We start from the raw sequence: 23,431 nt of genomic DNA on the forward strand, positions 1-23,431 counted from the left end.
TTAGCGATAATCGGCCGACTGCACTCGACTCGACTCTGGACAAAATCGGGTTTCCCAAAACCCTACTCGATCTTAAAAAAATGAAAGTCGCTCAACCCTATAAACCATGTCTCATATCATGTTGGGTTTGTGAAGGAGAAATGAAAAGCCGGCAATTGAATTACCGACTTTTCACTAACACCGCTGCGTATTTCTCGCAAGTCACACTGCTGGTCCGTGTGGAATCCGTATTTTTCTCGCCCCCATAGACTTTCATTGGCGATTTTTTTGCGCAATACGCTGACAAACGCAGCATGCTGTGATTTTCTACGGCCGTATAAGACCGTATACTACGGATCCGTAATATACGGCAGATAGGAGCTGGGACATAGGGAATCATTGGGCCGTGTGTAATGCGAATTTTATGGACGTAGTTTATGCGCTCATACGTCCGTAAAACTCGCTAGTGTGAGGCCGGCCTTATACTGTATTGTCACATACTATCTATTCCTGACACTGCAGTGGATTATAAACTTACGAAGTATATAGTGTGAGGTCTGGGATCTGCCAATATGTGCCTAGTTTTCTGACTGTTTCGGATAACATGATACATGACTTTAGGTTTTTTTTGTCTAGTCTCGCTTGAATATAGGTCAATATTAAATAGTCTCCTGATGAGTCGCCTTTGGTGAGGAAGATGAAACCAGTAGAAATGAGAGGTTTGGAGAGTGAGTGTGTATATGTCACCTCACCTCACCCTATATAGGGTCATTCCATGTCAAGTGAACCAATGATTTTTACCTCTATATTTTTAATTCTTTTGAGATTTTGTTATTTGGTAATAGTGTGTCAGAGAATGCAAAATGTGAAAGAAAAAAAATTCTAGATTTTTTTTTTATTACTGATTTTCAAAGTTCGGAAAGACTGCGAATTTCGGTGTTGCCTGCCTTTACATTTCTCCTCATAACTCAGGCTAGAAAAAGATAGAGAAATAAAATAAACACCATTCTACTCAGAACTGTACAGGCTTTCACCAGATATGTCACAAGAGTATCTTTGTTAATATTTTACCCATGCGAACGGAAACGCAAAATTTTAAAACGCATTTCCGAAAATAAAACGTTTAATTTCAAAATGTCAAAAACTGCACATGTGCCTGCTGTGCTCCTAGACATATCTGTACCAAAATGCAAGGTGGGATCGTGATGGGATCATATTTGAAAAAATAAAACTTTTACAGTGTCAGTTCGAAAATCTTGAATTCAGATCTGTTCAGCCTGTGGTCTAACAGTGTGGGGTCTAGATTTACCAAATAATCCATGATTGTTAGATATTACTGTATTATTTTATTATGTTACAGCTTAGAAGCAGGAGGGGACAGAGGAGAAGCTTTGTTAGGGCTGAGAATGACCAGGGGTAGACGGTGACTGCAGAGCAGATGACCGGCCGGCAGCTCGAGCCTCCAGAGGCCATATTCACACCTAATCTTAACACCCAGGAAACTCCTCAAATGTAGAGAGAAAAATACTCTTAACATCCAGTTCATGTGTTGTACGAACCAGGACTACGAAGAGGAGGAGAGTTTGTGAAAACATCGGTTACAGGAAGCAGAACCCATCACAGGGACTCAGCAATACCGGACTGTCATCCCATGTAGTGGAAATAAAGACAGTGACGTCCATGACATGGTAGAAGGCGGCACAAGATTGGCCATGGATGACACAACTGGTGATGTGACCTGTGAATATGATCGGCGCTGGTGGCGACCACTATACTCTCCAAAGATTGTGAAATTGAAGACGTAGAAAGGACTTTTTGCACCTTCTGGTCCAGCGACGTCCTTTGCGTATCCAAGAAAACCAGACATTGTAAAAGTTACAAAAATCCGATATTAAGTCAGGTGGAGCCGAGCACCATGACCGGCCGGACATACTCTGACACAAAAGGAAACGGCCATTGCTAGTAAGCGCTTATGGACAAGATGACATTTCACCCACTAGAAGGGACACATTGATGATAAAAGGCCAGTGTAAAAACCTACTATTAATTGTCTGATTAGTTCATATTTTATAGAACAAGGATTTAACTACTGTACTATTCTTCTTAAACACTTCACAAATGACATGTTTAGTGATATAATAGAAAAAACATTGTTCCATGTATAAATAGGTCGTAAAAATATTGGTTCTTTTAATCTGGTTTTTAACATATAATTAGGATCAGACTGTATTTAGAAAACCACACTTGAGGCTATGATCACCTTTTTTCTTTTTTCCTGCTCAGCATTTTCAACCTGAATGCATTGAACAAGTTGTGTTATGATGAATAAGATGTATTTATTCTGGCACTTCGGTATTTGTTTTTTTGTGTTTTTTTATTGTTGCATATAAATGTTGAATGCAATAAGTTGTAATTTGAAAAGAAAAAAGGAAGAAACTGACAAACCTAAAATCAGATGATTCAAGGCTTTAAAAAAAAGAAAAAAAAAAAGAATTTGATAGGTCCCAAGTTGAATCCCTGTACAAATATAAACAAGAACACAAGTAACACACATGCGCATCAAATTTTTTTCACAATTGCGCATCAAATTTTTGAATTTGATTTCTCCAAAACAAAATATAAAGAAACATAGTCTTGTGACATATCAAATGAAAGCCGGTACCGTTCTGAGAAAAATTATGCTTCTCCCACCTCTTTATCTTAATTCTAGCCCGAGATATGATAAAAAATGTAAAGCTATACCAGGCCAAAATCCGCACTTTTTACAAACTTTAGAAATCTGTAAAAAATTAACCGATGAAGAAAAAAAATCAAAACTTTTAATTTGTAATTAACTAAAGGTGTACTTCATAAAAACAAAAAATAAAAAAAAATCTAAAGCAGTGAGGTAAAAAAAAAAATATTCATATTTGGATCACTTGATATGGAATGACCCTATACTGAACTGTAGGGTACATGTTTTTTTCTATTAGTCACCTACTGAATAACCTTCAGGGGGTGAATTATGGGTATAGTTTTACATTTGGAATTAATAAAATTCAGTTGTATCCTTTTTTTTTCAGCAAACATGAGGAATGACAAGAGACAACCCATTTAAGAAGACCCAATTTTGGTTAAAACTATTTCAACATTATGAACATAAAAAAGGCTTCTCCACTATGTGTCGTCTCTGATGTTTATTAACAGTTGATTTCCAAGTAAAGTATTTCTCACATTAAGAAAATGTAAAAGGCTTCTCCTCTGTGTGAGTTCCCTGGTGACTAACAAGAAGCGCTTTAACTGTGTCAGTTATTTGGTGACTAACCAAATATCATTTCTGGCAAAAACATCTCCCACATTCTGAACACAAAAAAAGGCTTCTCTCCTGTGTGAGTTCTTTGGTGTCTAACAAAATTGAATTTGTTGTTAAAACATTTCCCACATTCTGAACATGAAAAAGGCTTCTATCCTGTGTTGTGAGATCTTCGGTGTTCGTCACGATTCCCTTGGTCGGTAAAACATTTCCCACATTCTGAACATAGAAAAGGCTTCTCTCCTGTGTGAGTTCTTTGGTGTCTAACAAGACTCTCTTTCTGGTTAAAACATTTCCCACATTCTGAACAGGAAAAAGGCTTCTCCCCTGTGTGAGTTCTCTGGTGCCTAACAAGAAGCAATTTCCCTTTAAAACATTTCCCACATTCTGAACAGGAAAAAGGCTTCTCCCCTGTGTGAGTTCTATTGTGATGAACCAAATCTGATTTACATTTAAAAAAATTTCCACATTCAGAACATGAAAAAGGCTTCTCCCCTGTGTGAGTTCTATGATGATGAACCAAATCTGATTTCCATTTAAAACATTTCTCACATTCTGAACATGAAAAAGGCTTCTCCCCTGTGTGAGTTATTTGGTGTCTAACAAGATGCTTTTTGCATGTAAAACATTTCCCACATTCTAAACATGAAAAAGGCTTCTCCCCTGTATGAGTTATATGGTGTCTAACCAAAACTGATTTCTGGATAAAACATTTCCCACATTCTGAACATGAAAAAGGCTTCTCCCCTGTGTGAGTTCTATGGTGTCTAACAAAATTCCCTTTCTTGTTAAAACATTTCCCACATTCTGAACATGAAAATGACTTCTTTGCTTTAGGAGCTCTTTTGTGACTTGGATTTTCCTTAGTAGTCAGTACTGAATCAGAAGATGGGACCGGTTTCATAGGATCAGATGACAGATCTTTGCTGTGAAGGGATGATGATATATCTGAAGTAATGGCATTCACTTCAGTTGTATCTTGTAGGATCTGAAGATCATCAGATTTAAAAATTGAAGATGTCGGCTGTCCCTCTGATCTCCTGGTACAGTCATCTGCTAAGATAAAAAACAATTTTTTTTAAATAAAATATCCGTGAGTTTTACATTTTTGAACATTTATACTTAAACTGTCCATAAAATGGCAAGCTATGTAAAAAAAACTTTATTTACCAAGACAATGACAGTTCACAATCTAATAGAAAACCTTGTTGGATGAACCAGTAGTGTGTGGTATTCAACTGCCTCCCAAATATTGAATAAAAAGAAACTAATCAATGTTATGTAGGCGAAAATAATACGAATTCTCATCTCACAAAAAACAAGTCCCCACTCAGGTCCATAATCTGTCAATAGAAAAACAGAGGCTCCCACACTATTAGTGGCTCAAAGGCTGTTGAAAAGCAACAGAGTTTCTATAAACCAATCCAGCAAAATCCGTTCTCACTTCTGAGTCTTGCAGTGTGCTCAAACAACATTTAGGATTCCTGTATTTAGCAATATTATAGTGAGAAGAATCCACTTAATTTACGGTGTGTGTCTCCTGGAGCACAATCTGGGCATTATGTGCTGAGTAATAAAATGGCAAATGTGTAATTTTCACTCTCCAACATCCACTGCATGTAAATTTCTGTAAAGTGGCAGTGGAGTCAAAATATTCATTCCACCTGCACACATGGTCAAAATTGTTGGTACCCCTCATTTAATGACAGAAAAACACACAATGGTCACAGAAATAACTTGAACCTGACAAAATTAATAATAAATAAAAAATCTATGAAAATGAACACATGAAAGTCAGACATTGCTTTTCAAACATGCTTCCATAGAATTAAAAAAAAAAATAAAACGAAATAGGCCTTGACAGAAATGATGGTATCTTTAACTTAACCGCTTCGTGACCGCCAACAGTAGATAATCGTCGGCACTAGCAGGACTTTGGGCAGTGCCGACGTTTGTCTATGTCGGCGGTTTTGTGCTCATCAGGACCCCCACATACCTTATAAAGAGGGGATTCCAGTGCACAACGCATCCTGTGACCCCCAACCTCATCGAGACCTGACTGGTTCAGGTCCTGATGACATCAGCATCACACCAGTCAATGAGACAAATCACTAGGAATGCTTGTTGTAGCAATGAACTTTCCCAGGCGATCTGCCTCATAAGAACGCTGTTTCTCCTCAGATCTCCTGTCAGTGAGAGATTAGAGGAGAAACAGTGTTACAAGTGCTGCTGGTAACAGCTGTGTCAGTCAGCGATCTTGTTATAAAGTAAAAAAAAAACAGATAAGGCAGGTTAGGGCTAGTGCTATAATTAGGGTTAGTGTTGGGACTACAGTTAGGGTTACTGTTATGGATTGTTATGATCTGGTGGCCTAGGAGCAGCATGAGACGTACTCTGGAGAAGGTGGTACCTGTACTGACCGCGGACCCTGAACTTAACACCGCAACTAGAAGTAGCCGTGGGATGTTCCTTGTTGTGAACTCTGTTTTTGGGCTCCCTCTTGTGGTCACAAGTGGTACTGTGTGAGTTCTATCTTTGGGCTCCCTCTGGTGGATCGTTTTGTCATTTTGCAGGTTTGTGGCTGGTATCAGCTGTCTCGTTATCTGCTAGTTGGTTTCCTATTTAGCTCACCTGGACCTTCAGTCCTTGCCTGCTGTCAATGTTTTCAGTGCGCTTCTGATTCCTCCTGACTTCAGTCTCTTCATGAGAAGCTAAGTTTCTGTTGCTCATTTTTTGATCTTCAGTGTTCAATATGTTTCTTGGTTTATTACCTGTTCTTGTCCAGCTTGCTAATATGTGATTTCCTTGCTGGTAGCTCTAGGGGGCTGAGTTGCTCCCCTCACACCGTTAGTTGGTGTGGGGGTTCTTGTATTCTCAGCGTGGATTTTTTGTATAGGGTTTTCTTCTGACCACACAGTTTCCTATCTGTCTTCTGCTTTCTAGTATTAGTGGGCCTCATTTGCTGAATCTATTTTCATTTCTACATTTGTGTTTCCCCCTTACCTCACCGTTATTATCTGTTGGGGGCTTACTATATCTTTGGGGTTGTTTCTCTGAGGCAAGTAAGGTCTTACTTTCTTCTCTCTAGGGGTAGCTAGTTTCTCAGGCTGCGTTGAGACGTCTAGTAATTTAGGCACGTTCACCGGCTACCTTTAGTGTGTTTGGTTAGGATCAGGATTTGCGGTCAGTTCAGTTACCACCTCCCTAGAGCTCGTTCTATGTTCAGTTACTTAGCTTGTCTATTCTGTGATCCTCAGCCACTAAGGATCTTAACAGTACAGCAGGCCAAAAAGTGTTTAATGCATCGCAGAAGTGGGATAAGAGAATGTTGTGAATTTGCTTTTTGCTCCCTCTAGTGGTTACTAGTTTTTTGACTCTGGTTTTTCTGTCATTCCTTTTATCCGCACCTGGGTCGTTACTTAGGGGTGTTGCTATATAAGCTCCCTGGACCTTCAGTTCAATGCCTGGCAACGTAGTTATCAGAGCTAGTCTGCTGTGCTCTTGTCTACTGATCCTGGTTCCAGTTATATCAGCTAAGTCTGCCTTTTGCTTTTTGCTATTTGTTTTGGTTTTGTATTTTTGTCCAGCTTGTTCCTAATCTATATCCTGACCTTTGCTGGAAGCTCTAGGGGGGCTGGTGTTCTCCCCCCGGACCGTTAGACGGTTCGGGGGTTCTTGAATTTCCAGTGTGGATTTTAATAGGGTTTTTGTTGACCATATAAGTTACCTTTCTTTATTCTGCTATCAGTAAGCGGGCCTCTCTGTGCTAAACCTGGTTCATTTCTGTGTTTGTCATTTCCTCTTACCTCACCGTCATTATTTGTGGGGGGCTTCTATCCAGCTTTGGGGTCCCCTTCTCTGGAGGCAAGAAAGGTCTTTGTTTTCCTCTACTAGGGGTAGCTAGATTCTCCGGCTGGCGCGTGTCATCTAGAATCAACGTAGGAATGATCCCCGGCTACTTCTAGTGTTGGCGTTAGGAGTAGATATATGGTCAACCCAGTTACCACTGCCCTATGAGCTGGATTTTTGTATTCTGCAGATTTCCACGTTCCTCTGAGACCCTCGCCATTGGGGTCATAACAGTTTGCCAGGCCAGTATTAAATGTTTAATGCATTGCAGAAGAGGGATTATAAGAAAGAAGATTCTGAGTTTTTTTTTTTTTTTCTTCTTCCCCTTTACCTCAGAGTGGCTATGCTTGCTGCAGACATGAATGTCCAGACCTTGATTACAAGTGTGGACCAGCTGGCTACTCGTGTGCAGGGCATACAAGACTATGTTATCAGAAATCCTAGGTCAGAACCTAAAATACCGATTCCTGAACTGTTTTCCGGAGACAGGTTTAAGTTTAGGAATTTCGTGAATAATTGTAAATTGTTTTTGTCCCTGAGACCCTGTTCATCTGGAGATTCTGCTCAGCCAGTAAAAATTGTGATTTCGTTCTTACGGGGCGACCCTCAGGATTGGGCTTTTTCGCTAGCGCCAGGAGATCCGGCATTGGCTGATCTTGATGCGTTTTTTCTGGCGCTCGGTTTACTTTATGAGGAACCCAATCTTGAGATTCAGGCAGAAAAGGCCTTGCTGGCTATGTCTCAGGGGCAGGACGAGGCTGAAGTGTATTGCCAAAAATTTCGGAAATGGTCCGTGCTGACACATTGGAACGAGTGTGCACTGGCAGCTAATTTTAGAAATGGCCTTTCTGAAGCCATTAAGAATGTTATGGTGGGTTTTCCCATTCCCACAGGTCTGAATGACACTATGGCACTGGCTATTCAAATTGACCGGCGGTTGCGGGAGCGCAAAACCGCAAATTCCCTCATGGTGTTGTCTGAACAGACACCTAATTTGGTGCAATGTGATAGAAAAACCGCAAATTCCCTCATGGTGTTGTCTGAACAGACACCTGATTTAATGCAATGTGATAGAATCCTGACTAGAAATGAGCGGAAAATTCATAGACGCCGGAATGGCTTGTGCTACAACTGTGGTGATTCTACACATGTTATCTCAGCATGCTCTAAACGTATAGCTAAGGTTGTTACTCCTGTCACCGTTGGTAATTTGCAACCTAAATTTATTCTGTCTGTAACTTTGATTTGCTCACTGTCATCTTATCCTGTCATGGCGTTTGTAGATTCAGGTGCTGCCCTGAGTCTCATGGATCTCTCATTTGCTAAGCGCTGTGGTTTTACTCTTGAACCATTAGAAAATCCTATTCCTCTTAGGGGTATTGATGCTACACCATTGGCAGCAAATAAACCGCAGTATTGGACACAGGTTACCATGTGCATGACTCCTGAACACCGCGAGGTGATACGTTTCCTGGTTTTACATAAAATGCATGATTTGGTTGTTTTAGGGCTGCCATGGTTACAGACCCATAATCCAGTCCTGGACTGGAAGGCTATGTCAGTCTCAAGTTGGGGCTGTCGTGGTATTCATGGGGATTCCCTGCCTGTGTCTATTGCTTCTTCTACGCCTTCGGAAGTTCCGGAGTATTTGTCTGATTATCAGGATGTCTTCAGTGAGTCTGAGTCCAGTGCACTGCCTCCTCATAGGGACTGTGACTGTGCTATAGATTTGATCCCAGGCAGTAAATTTCCTAAGGGAAGACTGTTTAATCTGTCGGTACCTGAACATACCGCTATGCGTTCATATATCAAGGAGTCTCTGGAGAAAGGACATATTCGTCCGTCTTCTTCCCCTCTTGGTGCGGGATTCTTTTTTGTGGCAAAAAAGGACGGATCTTTGAGACCTTGTATTGATTATCGGCTTTTAAATAAGATCACTGTCAAATTTCAGTATCCTTTACCGCTGTTGTCTGACTTGTTTGCCCGGATTAAGGGTGCCAAGTGGTTCACCAAGATAGACCTTCGTGGTGCGTACAACCTTGTGCGCATTAAGCAAGGTGATGAATGGAAAACCGCATTCAATACGCCCGAAGGTCATTTTGAGTACTTGGTGATGCCTTTTGGGCTCTCCAATGCGCCTTCAGTTTTTCAGTCCTTTATGCATGACATTTTCCGGAAGTATCTGGATAAATTTTTGATTGTTTATCTGGATGATATTTTGGTTTTTTCTGATAATTGGGATTCGCATGTGGAGCAGGTCAGGTTGGTCTTTAAAATTTTGCGTGAAAATTCTTTGTTTGTCAAGGGCTCAAAGTGTCTCTTTGGTGTACAGAAGGTTCCCTTTTTGGGGTTCATTTTTCCCCCTTCTGCTGTGGAGATGGACCCAGTCAAGGTCCGAGCTATTCTTGATTGGACTCAGCCCTCGTCAGTTAAGAGTCTTCAGAAGTTCTTGGGCTTCGCTAACTTCTACCGTCGTTTTATCGCTAATTTTTCTAGCATTGTGAAACCTTTGACGGATATGACCAAGAAGGGCTCCGATGTAGCTAACTGGGCTCCTGCTGCCGTGGAGGCTTTCCAGGAGTTGAAACGCCGGTTTACTTCGGCGCCTGTTTTGTGCCAGCCTGACGTCTCACTTCCCTTTCAGGTTGAGGTGGATGCTTCGGAGATTGGGGCAGGGGCCGTTTTGTCGCAGAGAGGCCCTGGTTGCTCTGTTATGAAACCTTGTGCCTTTTTCTCTAGGAAGTTTTCGCCTGCCGAGCGAAATTATGATGTGGGCAATCGGGAGTTGTTGGCCATGAAATGGGCATTTGAGGAGTGGCGTCATTGGCTCGAGGGTGCTAAGCATCGTGTGGTGGTCTTGACTGATCACAAAAATCTGATGTATCTCGAGTCTGCTAAACGCCTTAATCCGAGACAGGCCCGCTGGTCATTGTTTTTCTCCCGCTTTGATTTTGTTGTCCCGTATTTACCAGGTTCAAAGAATGTGAAGGCCGATGCTCTTTCTAGGAGCTTTGTGCCTGATGCTCCTGGAGTCGCTGATCCTGTTGGTATTCTTAAAGATGGAGTTATCTTGTCAGCTATTTCTCCGGATCTGCGACGTGTGTTGCAGAGATTTCAGGCTGATAGGCCTGAGTCTTGTCCACCTGACAGACTGTTTGTCCCGGATAAGTGGACCAGCAGAGTCATTTCCGAGGTTCATTCCTCGGTGTTGGCAGGTCACCCGGGAATTTTTGGCACCAGAGATCTGGTGGCCAGGTCCTTTTGGTGGCCTTCCTTGTCAAGGGATGTGCGGTCAGTTGTGCAGTCCTGTGGGACTTGTGCTCGAGCTAAGCCTTGCTGTTCTCGTGCCAGCGGTTTGCTCTTGCCCTTGCCTGTCCCGAAGAGACCTTGGACACATATCTCCATGGATTTCATTTCTGATCTTCCGCTATCTCAGGGCATGTCTGTTATCTGGGTGATATGTGATCGCTTCTCCAAGATGGTCCATTTGGTTCCTTTGCCTAAGCTGCCTTCCTCTTCCGATCTGGTTCCTGTGTTTTTCCAGAACGTGGTTCGTTTGCACGGCATCCCTGAGAATATTGTGTCAGACAGAGGATCCCAGTTCGTTTCCAGGTTCTGGCGATCCTTTTGTAGTAGGATGGGCATTGATTTGTCGTTTTCGTCTGCTTTCCATCCTCAGACTAATGGACAGACGGAGCGAACCAATCAGACTTTGGAGGCTTATTTGAGGTGTTTTGTCTCTGCTGATCAGGACGATTGGGTGACATTCTTGCCGTTGGCTGAGTTTGCCCTTAATAATCGGGCTAGTTCCGCCACCTTGGTTTCGCCTTTTTTCTGCAACTCTGGTTTCCATCCTCGCTTTTCTTCGGGTCATGTGGAGCCTTCTGACTGTCCTGGGGTGGATTCTGTGGTGGATAGGTTGCAGCAGATCTGGAATCATGTGGTGGACAACTTGAAGTTGTCACAGGAGAAGGCTCAGCGCTTTGCCAACCGCCGCCGCGGTGTGGGTCCCCGACTACGCGTTGGGGATTTGGTATGGCTTTCTTCCCGCTTTGTTCCTATGAAGGTCTCCTCTCCCAAATTTAAACCTCGTTTTATTGGGCCTTACAAGATATTGGAAATCCTTAATCCTGTATCTTTTCGTCTGGATCTTCCTGTGTCGTTTGCTATTCACAATGTATTTCATAGGTCCTTGTTGCGGCGGTACATTGTGCCTGTAGTTCCTTCTGCTGAGCCTCCTGCTCCGGTGTTGGTTGAGGGCGAGTTGGAGTACGTGGTGGAGAAGATCTTGGATTCTCGCCTCTCCAGGCGGAGGCTTCAGTACCTGGTCAAGTGGAAGGGCTATGGTCAGGAGGATAATTCCTGGGTGGTCGCCTCTGATGTTCATGCGGCCGATTTAGTTCGTGCCTTTCATGCCGCTCATCCTGATCGCCCTGGTGGTCGTGGTGAGGGTTCGTTGACCCCTCACTAAGGGGGGGGTACTGTTGTGAATTTGCTTTTTGCTCCCTCTAGTGGTTACTAGTTTTTTGACTCTGGTTTTTCTGTCATTCCTTTTATCCGCACCTGGGTCGTTACTTAGGGGTGTTGCTATATAAGCTCCCTGGACCTTCAGTTCAATGCCTGGCAACGTAGTTATCAGAGCTAGTCTGCTGTGCTCTTGTCTACTGATCCTGGTTCCAGTTATATCAGCTAAGTCTGCCTTTTGCTTTTTGCTATTTGTTTTGGTTTTGTATTTTTGTCCAGCTTGTTCCTAATCTATATCCTGACCTTTGCTGGAAGCTCTAGGGGGGCTGGTGTTCTCCCCCCGGACCGTTAGACGGTTCGGGGGTTCTTGAATTTCCAGTGTGGATTTTAATAGGGTTTTTGTTGACCATATAAGTTACCTTTCTTTATTCTGCTATCAGTAAGCGGGCCTCTCTGTGCTAAACCTGGTTCATTTCTGTGTTTGTCATTTCCTCTTACCTCACCGTCATTATTTGTGGGGGGCTTCTATCCAGCTTTGGGGTCCCCTTCTCTGGAGGCAAGAAAGGTCTTTGTTTTCCTCTACTAGGGGTAGCTAGATTCTCCGGCTGGCGCGTGTCATCTAGAATCAACGTAGGAATGATCCCCGGCTACTTCTAGTGTTGGCGTTAGGAGTAGATATATGGTCAACCCAGTTACCACTGCCCTATGAGCTGGATTTTTGTATTCTGCAGATTTCCACGTTCCTCTGAGACCCTCGCCATTGGGGTCATAACAAGAGAAGTCCTGAATGCAATTTTATTTTTCTTCTCCCTTTGCTGCAGTCTGTCCAGCTTCTCTCATCCCCTTAATCTCTGGGTGGCTTTGACTTCAGCTGCAGACATGAATATTCAGAGTCTGACTTCTAGTGTGGATCATCTTGCTGCAAGAGTGCAAAGCATTCAGGATTTTGTTGTTCACAGTCCTATGTTAGAGCCAAAAATACCTATTCCTGAGTTGTTTTCTGGAGATAGATCTAGGTTTCTGAATTTTAAGAATAGTTGTAGGTTGTTTCTTTCCTTGAGACCTCGTTCCTCTGGTGATTCCACTCAGCAAGTTAAAATTGTTATCTCCTTGTTACGTGGCGACCTGTTATGACCCCAGTGGACAGGGTCTCAGAGGAACGTGTAAGTCTGCGAGATTCAAAAATCCAGCTCATAGGGCTGTGGTAACTGGGTTGACCAAATAGCTACTCCTAACGCCAACACTAGAAGTAGCCGGGGATCATGCCTACGGATCGCTAGATGACTCGCGCCAGCCGGAGAATCTAACTACCCCTAGGAGAAGAAAACAAAGACCTCTCTTGCCTCCAGAGAAAGGGACCCCAAAGCAAGATACAAGCCCCCCACAAATAATAACGGTGAGGTAAGAGGAAATGACAAACACAGAAATGAACCAGGTTCAGCAAAGAGAGGCCAGCTTACTAATAGCAGAATATAGCAAGATAACTTATCTGGTCAACAAAAACCCTATAAAAATCCACGCTGGAGATTCAAGAAACCCCGAACCGTCTAACGGTCCGGGGGGAGAACACCAGCCCCCTAGAGCTTCCAGCAAAGGTCAGGATACAGATTGGAACAAGCTGGACAAAAATACCAAACAAAACAAAAGCAAAAAGCAAGGAAGAAGACTTAGCTTGAAATACAGGAACCAGGATCATAGGACAAGAGCACAACAGATTAGCTCTGATTTCAACGATGCCAGGCATTGAACTGAAGGTCCAGGGAGCTTATATAGCAACGCCCCTGAACTAACGGCCCAGGTGAGGATATAGGAAAAGACAGAAGCTCCAGAGTCAAATCACTAATGACCACTAGAGGGAGCAAAAAGCAAAATCACAACAGTACCCCCCCCTTAGTGAGGGGTCACCGAACCCTCACCATGACCACCAGGGCGATCAGGACGAGCGGCGTGAAAGGCACGAACTAAATCGGCCGCATGAACATCAGAGGCGACCACCCAGGAATTATCTTCCTGACCATAGCCCTTCCACTTGACCAGGTACTGAAGCCTCCGCCTGGAGAGACGAGAATCCAAGATCTTCTCCACCACGTACTCCAACTCGCCCTCAACCAACACCGGAGCAGGAGGCTCAGCAGAAGGAACCACAGGCACAACGTACCGCCGCAACAAGGACCTATGAAACACGTTGTGGATAGCAAACGACACAGGAAGATCCAGGCGAAAGGATACAGGATTAAGGATTTCCAATATCTTGTAAGGACCAATAAAACGAGGTTTAAATTTGAGAGAGGAAACCTTCATAGGAACAAAGCGGGAAGAAAGCCACACCAAATCCCCAACACGTAGTCGGGGACCCACACCGCGGCGGCGGTTGGCAAAGCGCTGAGCCCTCTCCTGTGACAACTTCAAGTTGTCCACCACAAGATTCCAGATCCGCTGCAACCTATCCACCACAGAATCCACCCCAGGGCAGTCAGAAGGTTCCACATGACCCGAAGAAAAACGAGGGTGGAAACCAGAGTTGCAGAAAAACGGCGAAACCAAGGTGGCGGAACTAGCCCGATTATTAAGGGCAAACTCAGCCAACGGCAAGAAGGTCACCCAATCGTCCTGATCAGCAGAGACAAAACACCTCAAATAAGCCTCCAAAGTCTGATTAGTTCGCTCCGTCTGTCCATTAGTCTGAGGATGGAAAGCAGACGAAAACGACAAGTCAATGCCCATCCTACTACAAAAGGATCGCCAGAATCTGGAAACGAACTGGGATCCTCTGTCTGACATAATATTCTCAGGGATGCCGTGCAAACGAACCACGTTCTGGAAAAACACAGGAACCAGATCGGAAGAGGAAGGCAGCTTAGGCAAAGGAACCAAATGGACCATCTTGGAGAAGCGATCACATATCACCCAGATAACAGACATGCCTTGAGACACCGGAAGATCAGAAATGAAATCCATAGAGATATGTGTCCAAGGTCTCTTAGGGACAGGCAAGGGCAAGAGCAACCCGCTGGCACGAGAACAGCAAGGCTTAGCTCGAGCACAAGTCCCACAGGACTGTACAAATGACCGCACATCCCTAGACAAGGAAGGCCACCAAAAGGATCTGGCCACCAGATCTCTGGTGCCAAAAATTCCTGGGTGACCTGCCAACACCGAGGAATGAACCTCGGAAATGACTCTGCTGGTCCACTTATCAGGCACAAACAGTCTGTCAGGTGGACAAGAATCAGGCCTATCAGCCTGAAATCTCTGCAACACACGTCGCAGATCTGGAGAAATAGCTGACAAGATAATACCATCCTTAAGAATACCAACAGGTTCAGCGACTCCAGGAGCATCAGGCACAAAGCTCCTGGAAAGAGCATCGGCCTTCATATTTTTTGAACCTGGTAAATACGAGACAACAAAGTCAAAACGGGAGAAAAACAATGACCAGCGGGCCTGTCTAGGATTCAGGCGTTTAGCAGACTCGAGATACATCAGATTTTTGTGATCAGTCAAGACCACCACACGATGCTTAGCACCCTCGAGCCAATGACGCCACTCCTCAAATGCCCATTTCATGGCCAACAACTCCCGATTGCCCACATCATAATTTCGCTCCGCAGGCGAAAACTTCCTAGAGAAAAAGGCGCAAGGTCTCATAACAGAGCAACCAGGGCCTCTCTGCGACAAAACGGCCCCTGCTCCAATCTCTGAAGCATCCACCTCAACCTGAAAGGGAAGCGAGACATCAGGCTGGCACAAAACAGGCGCCGAAGTAAACCGACGTTTCAACTCCTGGAAAGCCTCCACGGCAGCAGGAGCCCAATTAACCACATCAGAGCCCTTCTTGGTCATATCCGTCAAAGGTTTCACAATGCTAGAAAAGTTAGCGATAAAACGACGGTAGAAGTTAGCGAAACCCAAGAACTTCTGAAGACTCTTAACTGACGAGGGCTGAGTCCAATCAAGAATAGCTCGGACCTTGACTGGGTCCATCTCCACAGCAGAAGGGGAAAAAATGAACCCCAAAAAGGGAACCTTCTGTACACCAAAAAGACACTTTGAGCCCTTGACAAACAAAGAATTTTCACGCAAAATTTTAAAGACCATCCTGACCTGCTCCACATGCGAGTCCCAATTATCAGAAAAAACCAGAATATCATCCAGATAAACGATCAAAAATTTATCCAGATAGTTCCGGAAAATGTCATGCATAAAGGACTGAAAAACTGAAGGGGCATTAGAGAGCCCAAAAGGCATCACCAAGTACTCAAAATGACCTTCGGGCGTATTGAATGCGGTTTTCCATTCATCCCCTTGCTTAATGCGCACAAGGTTGTACGCACCACGAAGGTCTATCTTGGTAAACCACTTGGCACCTTTAATCCGGGCAAACAAGTCAGACAACAGCGGCAAAGGATACTGAAATTTGACAGTGATCTTATTTAAAAGCCGATAGTCAATACAAGGCCTCAAAGATCCGTCCTTTTTAGCCACAAAAAAGAATCCCGCACCAAGAGGGGAAGAAGACGGACGGATGTGTCCTTTCTCCAGAGACTCCTTGATATATGAACGCATAGCGGTATGTTCAGGTATCGACAGATTAAACAGTCTTCCCTTAGGAAATTTACTGCCTGGAATCAAATCTATTGCACATTCCCTATGAGGAGGCAATGCACTGGACCTGGACTCGCTAAAGACATCCTGATAATCAGACAAATACTCCGGAACTTCCGAAGGCGTAGAAGAAGCAATAGACACAGGCAGGGAATCCTCATGAATACCACGACAGCCCCAACTAGACACTGACATAGCCTTCCAGTCAAGGACTGGATTATGGGTCTGTAACCATGGCAGCCCCAAAACAACCAAATCATGCATTTTATGTAGAACGAGAAAACGTATCACCTCGCGGTGTTCAGGAGTCATGCACATGGTAACCTGTGTCCAATACTGCGGCTTATTTTCTGCCAATGGCGTAGCATCAATACCCCTAAGAGGGATAGGATTTTCTAATGGTTCAAGAATAAAACCACAGCGCTTAGCAAATGAGAGATCCATAAGACTCAGGGCAGCACCTGAATCTACAAACGCCATGACAGGATAAGATGACAGTGAGCAAATCAAAGTTACAGACAGAATAAACTTAGGATGCAAATTACCAACGGTGACAGGACTAACAACCTTAGATATACGTTTAGAGCATGCTGAGATAACATGTGTAGAATCACCACAGTAGTAGCACAAGCCATTCCGGCGTCTATGAATTTTCCTCTCATTTCTAGTCAGGATTCTATCACATTGCATCAAATCAGGTGTCCGTTCAGACAACACCATGAGGGAATTTGCGGTTTTTCTATCACATTGCATCACATCAGGTGTCTGTTCAGACAACAACATGAGGGAATTTGCGGTTTTGCGCTCCCGCAACCGCCGGTCAATTTGAATAGCCAGGGACATGGTATCATTCAGACCTGTGGGAATGGGAAAACCCACCATAACATTCTTAATGGCCTCAGAAAGGCCATTTCTAAAATTAGCGGCCAGTGCACACTCGTTCCAATGTGTCAGCACGGACCATTTCCGAAATTTTTGGCAATACACCTCAGCCTCGTCCTGGCCCTGAGACATAGCCAGCAAGGCTTTCTCTGCCTGAATCTCAAGATTGGGTTCCTCATAAAGTAAACCGAGAAAAAACGCATCAATATCAGCCAATGCCGGATCTCCTGGCGCCAACGAAAAAGCCCAATCTTGAGGGTCACCCCGTAAGAATGAAATAACAATTTTTACTTGTTGAGCAGAGTCTCCAGACGAACAAGGTTTCAGGGACAAAAAAAATTTACAATTATTCCTGAAATTCCTAAACTTAAATCGGTCTCCTGAAAACAGTTCAGGAATCGGAATCTTGGGTTCAGACCTAGGATTTCTGGTAACATAATCTTGTATACCCTGCACATGAGCGGCAAGCTGGTCCACACTTGTAATCAAGGTCTGGACATTCATGTCTGCAGCAAGCTTAAGCCACTCTGAGGTAAAGGGGAAAAGAAAAAAAAAAAAATGAGAGAGGGAAAAAAAAAACTCAAAATTTTCTTTCTTATAATCCCACTTCTGCAATGCATTAAACATTTAATACTGGCCTGGCATACTGTTATGACCCCAGTGGACAGGGTCTCAGAGGAACGTGTAAGTCTGCGAGATTCAAAAATCCAGCTCATAGGGCTGTGGTAACTGGGTTGACCAAATAGCTACTCCTAACGCCAACACTAGAAGTAGCCGGGGATCATGCCTACGGATCGCTAGATGACTCGCGCCAGCCGGAGAATCTAACTACCCCTAGGAGAAGAAAACAAAGACCTCTCTTGCCTCCAGAGAAAGGGACCCCAAAGCAAGATACAAGCCCCCCACAAATAATAACGGTGAGGTAAGAGGAAATGACAAACACAGAAATGAACCAGGTTCAGCAAGAGAGGCCAGCTTACTAATAGCAGAATATAGCAAGATAACTTATCTGGTCAACAAAAACCCTATAAAAATCCACGCTGGAGATTCAAGAACCCCCGAACCGTCTAACGGTCCGGGGGGAGAACACCAGCCCCCTAGAGCTTCCAGCAAAGGTCAGGATACAGATTGGAACAAGCTGGACAAAAATACCAAACAAAACAAAAGCAAAAAGCAAGGAAGAAGACTTAGCTTGAAATACAGGAACCAGGATCATAGGACAAGAGCACAACAGATTAGCTCTGATTTCAACGATGCCAGGCATTGAACTGAAGGTCCAGGGAGCTTATATAGCAACGCCCTGAACTAACAGCCCAGGTGAGGATATAGGAAAAGACAGAAGCTCCAGAGTCAAATCACTAATGACCACTAGAGGGAGCAAAAAGCAAAATCACAACAGCGACCCTCAAGATTGGGCTTTCTCCCTGGCGCCAGGAGATCCTGCATTGCTAAATGTGGATGCATTTTTTCTGGCGCTTGGACTGCTTTATGAGGAGCCTAATCTTGAGAATCAGGCAGAAAAGGCTTTGCTGGCCCTCTGTCAGGGACAGGATGAAGCAGAGGTGTATTGTCAGAAATTTAGGAAATGGTCGGTGCTTACTCAATGGAATGAGTGTGCTCTGGCTGCAAATTTCAGAGAGGGTCTTTCTGAAGCCATTAAGAATGTTATGGTGGGGTTCCCCACGCCTGCTAGTCTGAGTGACTCAATGGCTTCGGCCATTCAGATTGATCGGCGTTTGCGGGAGCGCAAATCTGAGCACCATCTGGCAGTGTTTTCTGAGCAGAGACCTGAGTCTAAGCAATGTGACAGAATTCTGACCAGAATTGAGCGGCAAAGTCATAGATGTCAAAATGGGTTGTGCTTTTACTGTGGTGATTCAACTCATGTTATCTCAGCATGCTCTAAGCGCTTAAAAAAAACCGCTGAATCTGTCACCATTGGTACTATACAGCCTAAATTCATTTTGTCTGTTACTTTAATTTGTTCTTTGTCATCCTACTCGGTTATGGCTTTTGTGGACTCAGGTGCTGCTCTGAACCTGATGGATTTGTCATTTGCCAGGCGCTGTGGTTTGGTCCTGGAGCCTTTGGAATTCCCTATTCCACTGAGGGGAATTGATGCTACGCCACTGGCTGAGAATAAACCTCAGTATTGGACTCAGGTGACCATGTGCATGACTCCTGTACATCAGGAGGTGATTCGCTTTCTTGTGCTGCATAGTTGCATGATGTTGTCGTTTTGGGTCTGCCATGGCTGCAGCCTCATAATCCAGTTTTGGATTGGAAAGCTATGTCTGTGTCTAGTTGGGGTTGCCAGGGGATTCATGGCGATGCTCCTTTGGTGTCAATTGCTTCTTCCACTCCTTCTGAGCTCCCTGAGTTTTTGTCGGACTACCAGGATGTATTTGATGAGCCCAGATCCGGTGCCCTGCCTCCTCATAGGGGTTGTGATTGTGCTATAAATTTGATTCCTGGTAGTAAGTTCCCTGAGGGACGACTTTTTAATTTGTCTGTACCAGAACATGCCGCTATGCGGAGTTATATACTGTAAAAGAGTCTTTGGAGAAGGGACATATTCGGCCATCCTCATCCCCTCTTGGTGCAAGATTCTTTTTTTTTGTGGCCAAGAAGGATGGTTCTCTGAGACCTTGTATAGATTATCGTCTTCTAAATAAAATCACGGTCAAATTTCAGTATCCTTTGCCATTATTGTCTGATCTGTTTGCTTGGATTAAGGGGTCCAGTTGGTTCACCAAGATAGATCTTCGTGGTGCGTATAACCTTGTGCGTATCAAGCAGGGGGATGAATGGAAAACAGCATTTAATACGCCCGAAGGCCATTTTGAGTACTTGGTGATGCCTTTTGGACTCTCTAATGCTCCTTCTGTGTTTCAGTCCTTCATGCATGACATCTTCCGAGAATATCTGGATAAATTTATGATTGTGTATCTGGATGACATTTTGGTCTTTTCTGAGGATTGGGAGTCCCATGTGAAGCAGGTCAGGATGGTTTTTCAGGTCCTGCGTGCTAATGCCTTATTTGTGAAGGGCTCAAAATGTCTCTTCGGAGTCCAGAAGGTTTCGTTTTTGGGTTTTATTTTTTCTCCTTCTACTATTGAGATGGACCCAGTCAAGGTCCAGGCTATTCATGACTGGACTCTGCCTACATCTGTTAAGAGTCTTCAGAAGTTCTTGGGTTTTGCTAATTTTTACCGTCACTTCATTGCTAATTTTTCTGGCGTGGTTAAACCCTTGACGGATTTGACCAAGAAAGGTTCTGATGTGACTAATTGGTCTCCTGCGGCCGTGGAAGCCTTTCAGGAGCTGAAGCGCCGGTTTTCTTCGGCTCCAGTTTTATGTCAGCCTGATATCTCTCTTCCTTTTCAGGTCGAGGTTGATGCTTCTGAGATTGGAGCAGGGGCTGTTTTGTCGCAGAGAAGCTCGGATTGCTCGGTCATGAAGCCTTGTGCTTTCTTTTCAAGGAAATTTTCGCCTGCCGAGCGGAATTATGATGTTGGTAATCGGGAGTTGTTGGCTATGAAGTGGGCATTTGAGGAGTGGCGACATTGGCTCGAGGGAGCTAAGCATCGTGTGGTGGTCTTGACTGATCACAAAAATCTGATTTATCTCGAGTCTGCCAAACGGCTGAATCCTAGACAGGCTCATTGGTCGTTGTTTTTCTCACGTTTCGATTTCGTGGTCTCGTACCTGCCTGGTTCGAAGAACGTGAAGGCTGATGCTCTTTCTAGGAGTTTTGTGCCTGACTCTCCAGGAGTTTCAGAGCCGGCAGGTATCCTCAGAGAGGGAGTGATTTTGTCTGCCATTTCCCCAGATTTGCGACGAGTGCTGCAGGAATTTCAGGCGGATAGACCTGACCGTTGCCCACCAGAGAGACTGTTTGTCCCAGATAGATGGACCAACAGAGTTATTTCCGAGATTCATTCTTCGGTGTTGACAGGTCATCCTGGGATTTTTGGTACCAGAGATTTGGTGGCTAGATCCTTCTGGTGGCCTTCCTTGTCGCGGGATGTGCGTTCCTTTGTGCAGTCCTGTGGGATTTGTGCTCGGGCTAAGCCTTGCTGTTCTCGTGCCAGCGGTTTGCTTTTGCCTTTGCCTGTCCCGAAGAGGACTTGGACGCACATTTCCATGGATTTTATTTCGGATCTTCCAGTCTCTCAGAGAATGTCTGTCATTTGGGTGGTGTGTGATCGTTTTTCTAAAATGGTCCATTTGGTGCCCTTGCCTAAGTTGCCTTCCTCCTCCGATTTGGTTCCTCTATTTTTTCAGAATGTGGTTCGCCTGCACGGCATCCCTGAAAATATTGTGTCTGACAGAGGATCCCAGTTTGTGTCCAGATTTTGGCGGAGCTTTTGTGCTAAGATGGGCATTGATTTGTCTTTTTCATCTGCCTTCCATCCTCAGACGAACGGCCAGACCGAGCGAACTAATCAGACCTTGGAAACTTATTTGAGATGTTTTGTTTCTGCTGATCAGGATGATTGGGTTACTTTTTTACTATTGGCCGAGTTTGCCCTTAATAATCGGGCTAGTTTGGCTACTTTGGTTTTGCCCTTTTTTTTTGTAATTCTGGCTTTCATCCTCGTTTTTCCTTTGGTCAGGTGGAGCCGTCTGACTGTCCTGGGGTGGATTCTGTGGTGGATAGGTTGCAGCAGATTTGGAATCATGTGGTGGACAATTTGAAGTTGTCACAAGAGAAGGCTCAGCGCTTTGCCAACCGCCGTCGTGGTGTGGGTCCCCGACTTCGTGTTGGGGATTTGGTATGGCTGTCTTCTCGGTATGTTCCTAAGAAGGTCTCCTCTCCTAAATTCAAGCCTCGTTTCATCGGTCCTTATAAGATTTTGGAAATCCTTAACCCTGTGTCATTTCGTTTGGACCTCCCGGCGTCGTTTGCCATTCACAATGTGTTCCATAGGTCTTTGTTGCGGAGGTATGTGGTGCCTGTGGTTCCTTCTGTTGAGCCTCCTGCTCCGGTGCTGGTTGAGGGCGAATTGGAGTACGTGGTGGAGAAGATCTTGGATTCTCGTATTTCGAGACGGAGGCTTCAGTATTTGGTTAAGTGGAAGGGCTATGGTCAGGAGGATAATTCCTGGGTTGTCGCCTCTGATGTTCATGCGGCCGATTTGGTTCATGCCTTCCATGTTGCTCATCCTGATTGCCCTGGGGGTTTTGATGAGGGTTCGGTGACCCCTCCTCAAGGGGGGGTACTGTTGTGAACTCTGTTTTTGGGCTCCCTCTTGTGGTCACAAGTGGTACTGTGTGAGTTCTATCTTTGGGCTCCCTCTGGTGGATCGTTTTGTCATTTTGCAGGTTTGTGGCTGGTATCAGCTGTCTCGTTATCTGCTGTTGTGAATTAGACTTTTTGGCTCCCTCTTGTGGTCACTAGTGATATGACACTTTGATATTCCTTCCCTTGCTTGGTACCCACCTGGCCTCGTTAGTCCAGGGGTGTCGCTATTTGAACTTCCTGGATTTTCAGTCTGGTGCCTGGCTGTTATGACCCCAGTGGACAGGGTCTCAGAGGAACGTGTAAGTCTGCGAGATTCAAAAATCCAGCTCATAGGGCTGTGGTAACTGGGTTGACCAAATAGCTACTCCTAACGCCAACACTAGAAGTAGCCGGGGATCATGCCTACGGATCGCTAGATGACTCGCGCCAGCCGGAGAATCTAACTACCCCTAGGAGAAGAAAACAAAGACCTCTCTTGCCTCCAGAGAAAGGGACCCCAAAGCAAGATACAAGCCCCCCACAAATAATAACGGTGAGGTAAGAGGAAATGACAAACACAGAAATGAACCAGGTTCAGCAAAGAGAGGCCAGCTTACTAATAGCAGAATATAGCAAGATAACTTATCTGGTCAACAAAAACCCTATAAAAATCCACGCTGGAGATTCAAGAACCCCCGAACCGTCTAACGGTCCGGGGGGAGAACACCAGCCCCCTAGAGCTTCCAGCAAAGGTCAGGATACAGATTGGAACAAGCTGGACAAAAATACCAAACAAAACAAAAGCAAAAAGCAAAGAAGAAGACTTAGCTTGAAATACAGGAACCAGGATCATAGGACAAGAGCACAACAGATTAGCTCTGATTTCAACGATGCCAGGCATTGAACTGAAGGTCCAGGGAGCTTATATAGCAACGCCCCTGAACTAACGGCCCAGGTGAGGATATAGGAAAAGACAGAAGCTCCAGAGTCAAATCACTAATGACCACTAGAGGGAGCAAAAAGCAAAATCACAACAGTACCCCCCCCTTAGTGAGGGGTCACCGAACCCTCACCACGACCACCAGGGCGATCAGGACGAGCGGCGTGAAAGGCACGAACTAAATCGGCCGCAT

General features: G+C 44.6%; 1 protein-coding gene across 1 annotated transcript in view; it reads right to left on the minus strand.

Annotated features, from left to right (window-relative positions):
- Window positions 1-2,361: 2,361 nt before the first annotated feature.
- Window positions 2,362-23,431, minus strand: part of LOC143766944 (oocyte zinc finger protein XlCOF8.4-like) — an 82,114-nt gene continuing 61,044 nt past the window's right edge. Inside the window, exon 7 of the mRNA XM_077254960.1 lies at window positions 2,362-4,324. Coding sequence (XP_077111075.1) covers window positions 3,423-4,324 — 902 coding nt within the window. The 3' untranslated portion in view covers window positions 2,362-3,422. The remainder of the gene's footprint in view (window positions 4,325-23,431) is intronic.

The sequence above is a fragment of the Ranitomeya variabilis genome, chromosome 4 (assembly GCF_051348905.1).
Source record: "Ranitomeya variabilis isolate aRanVar5 chromosome 4, aRanVar5.hap1, whole genome shotgun sequence".
Taxonomy (NCBI): Eukaryota; Metazoa; Chordata; class Amphibia; order Anura; family Dendrobatidae; genus Ranitomeya; species Ranitomeya variabilis.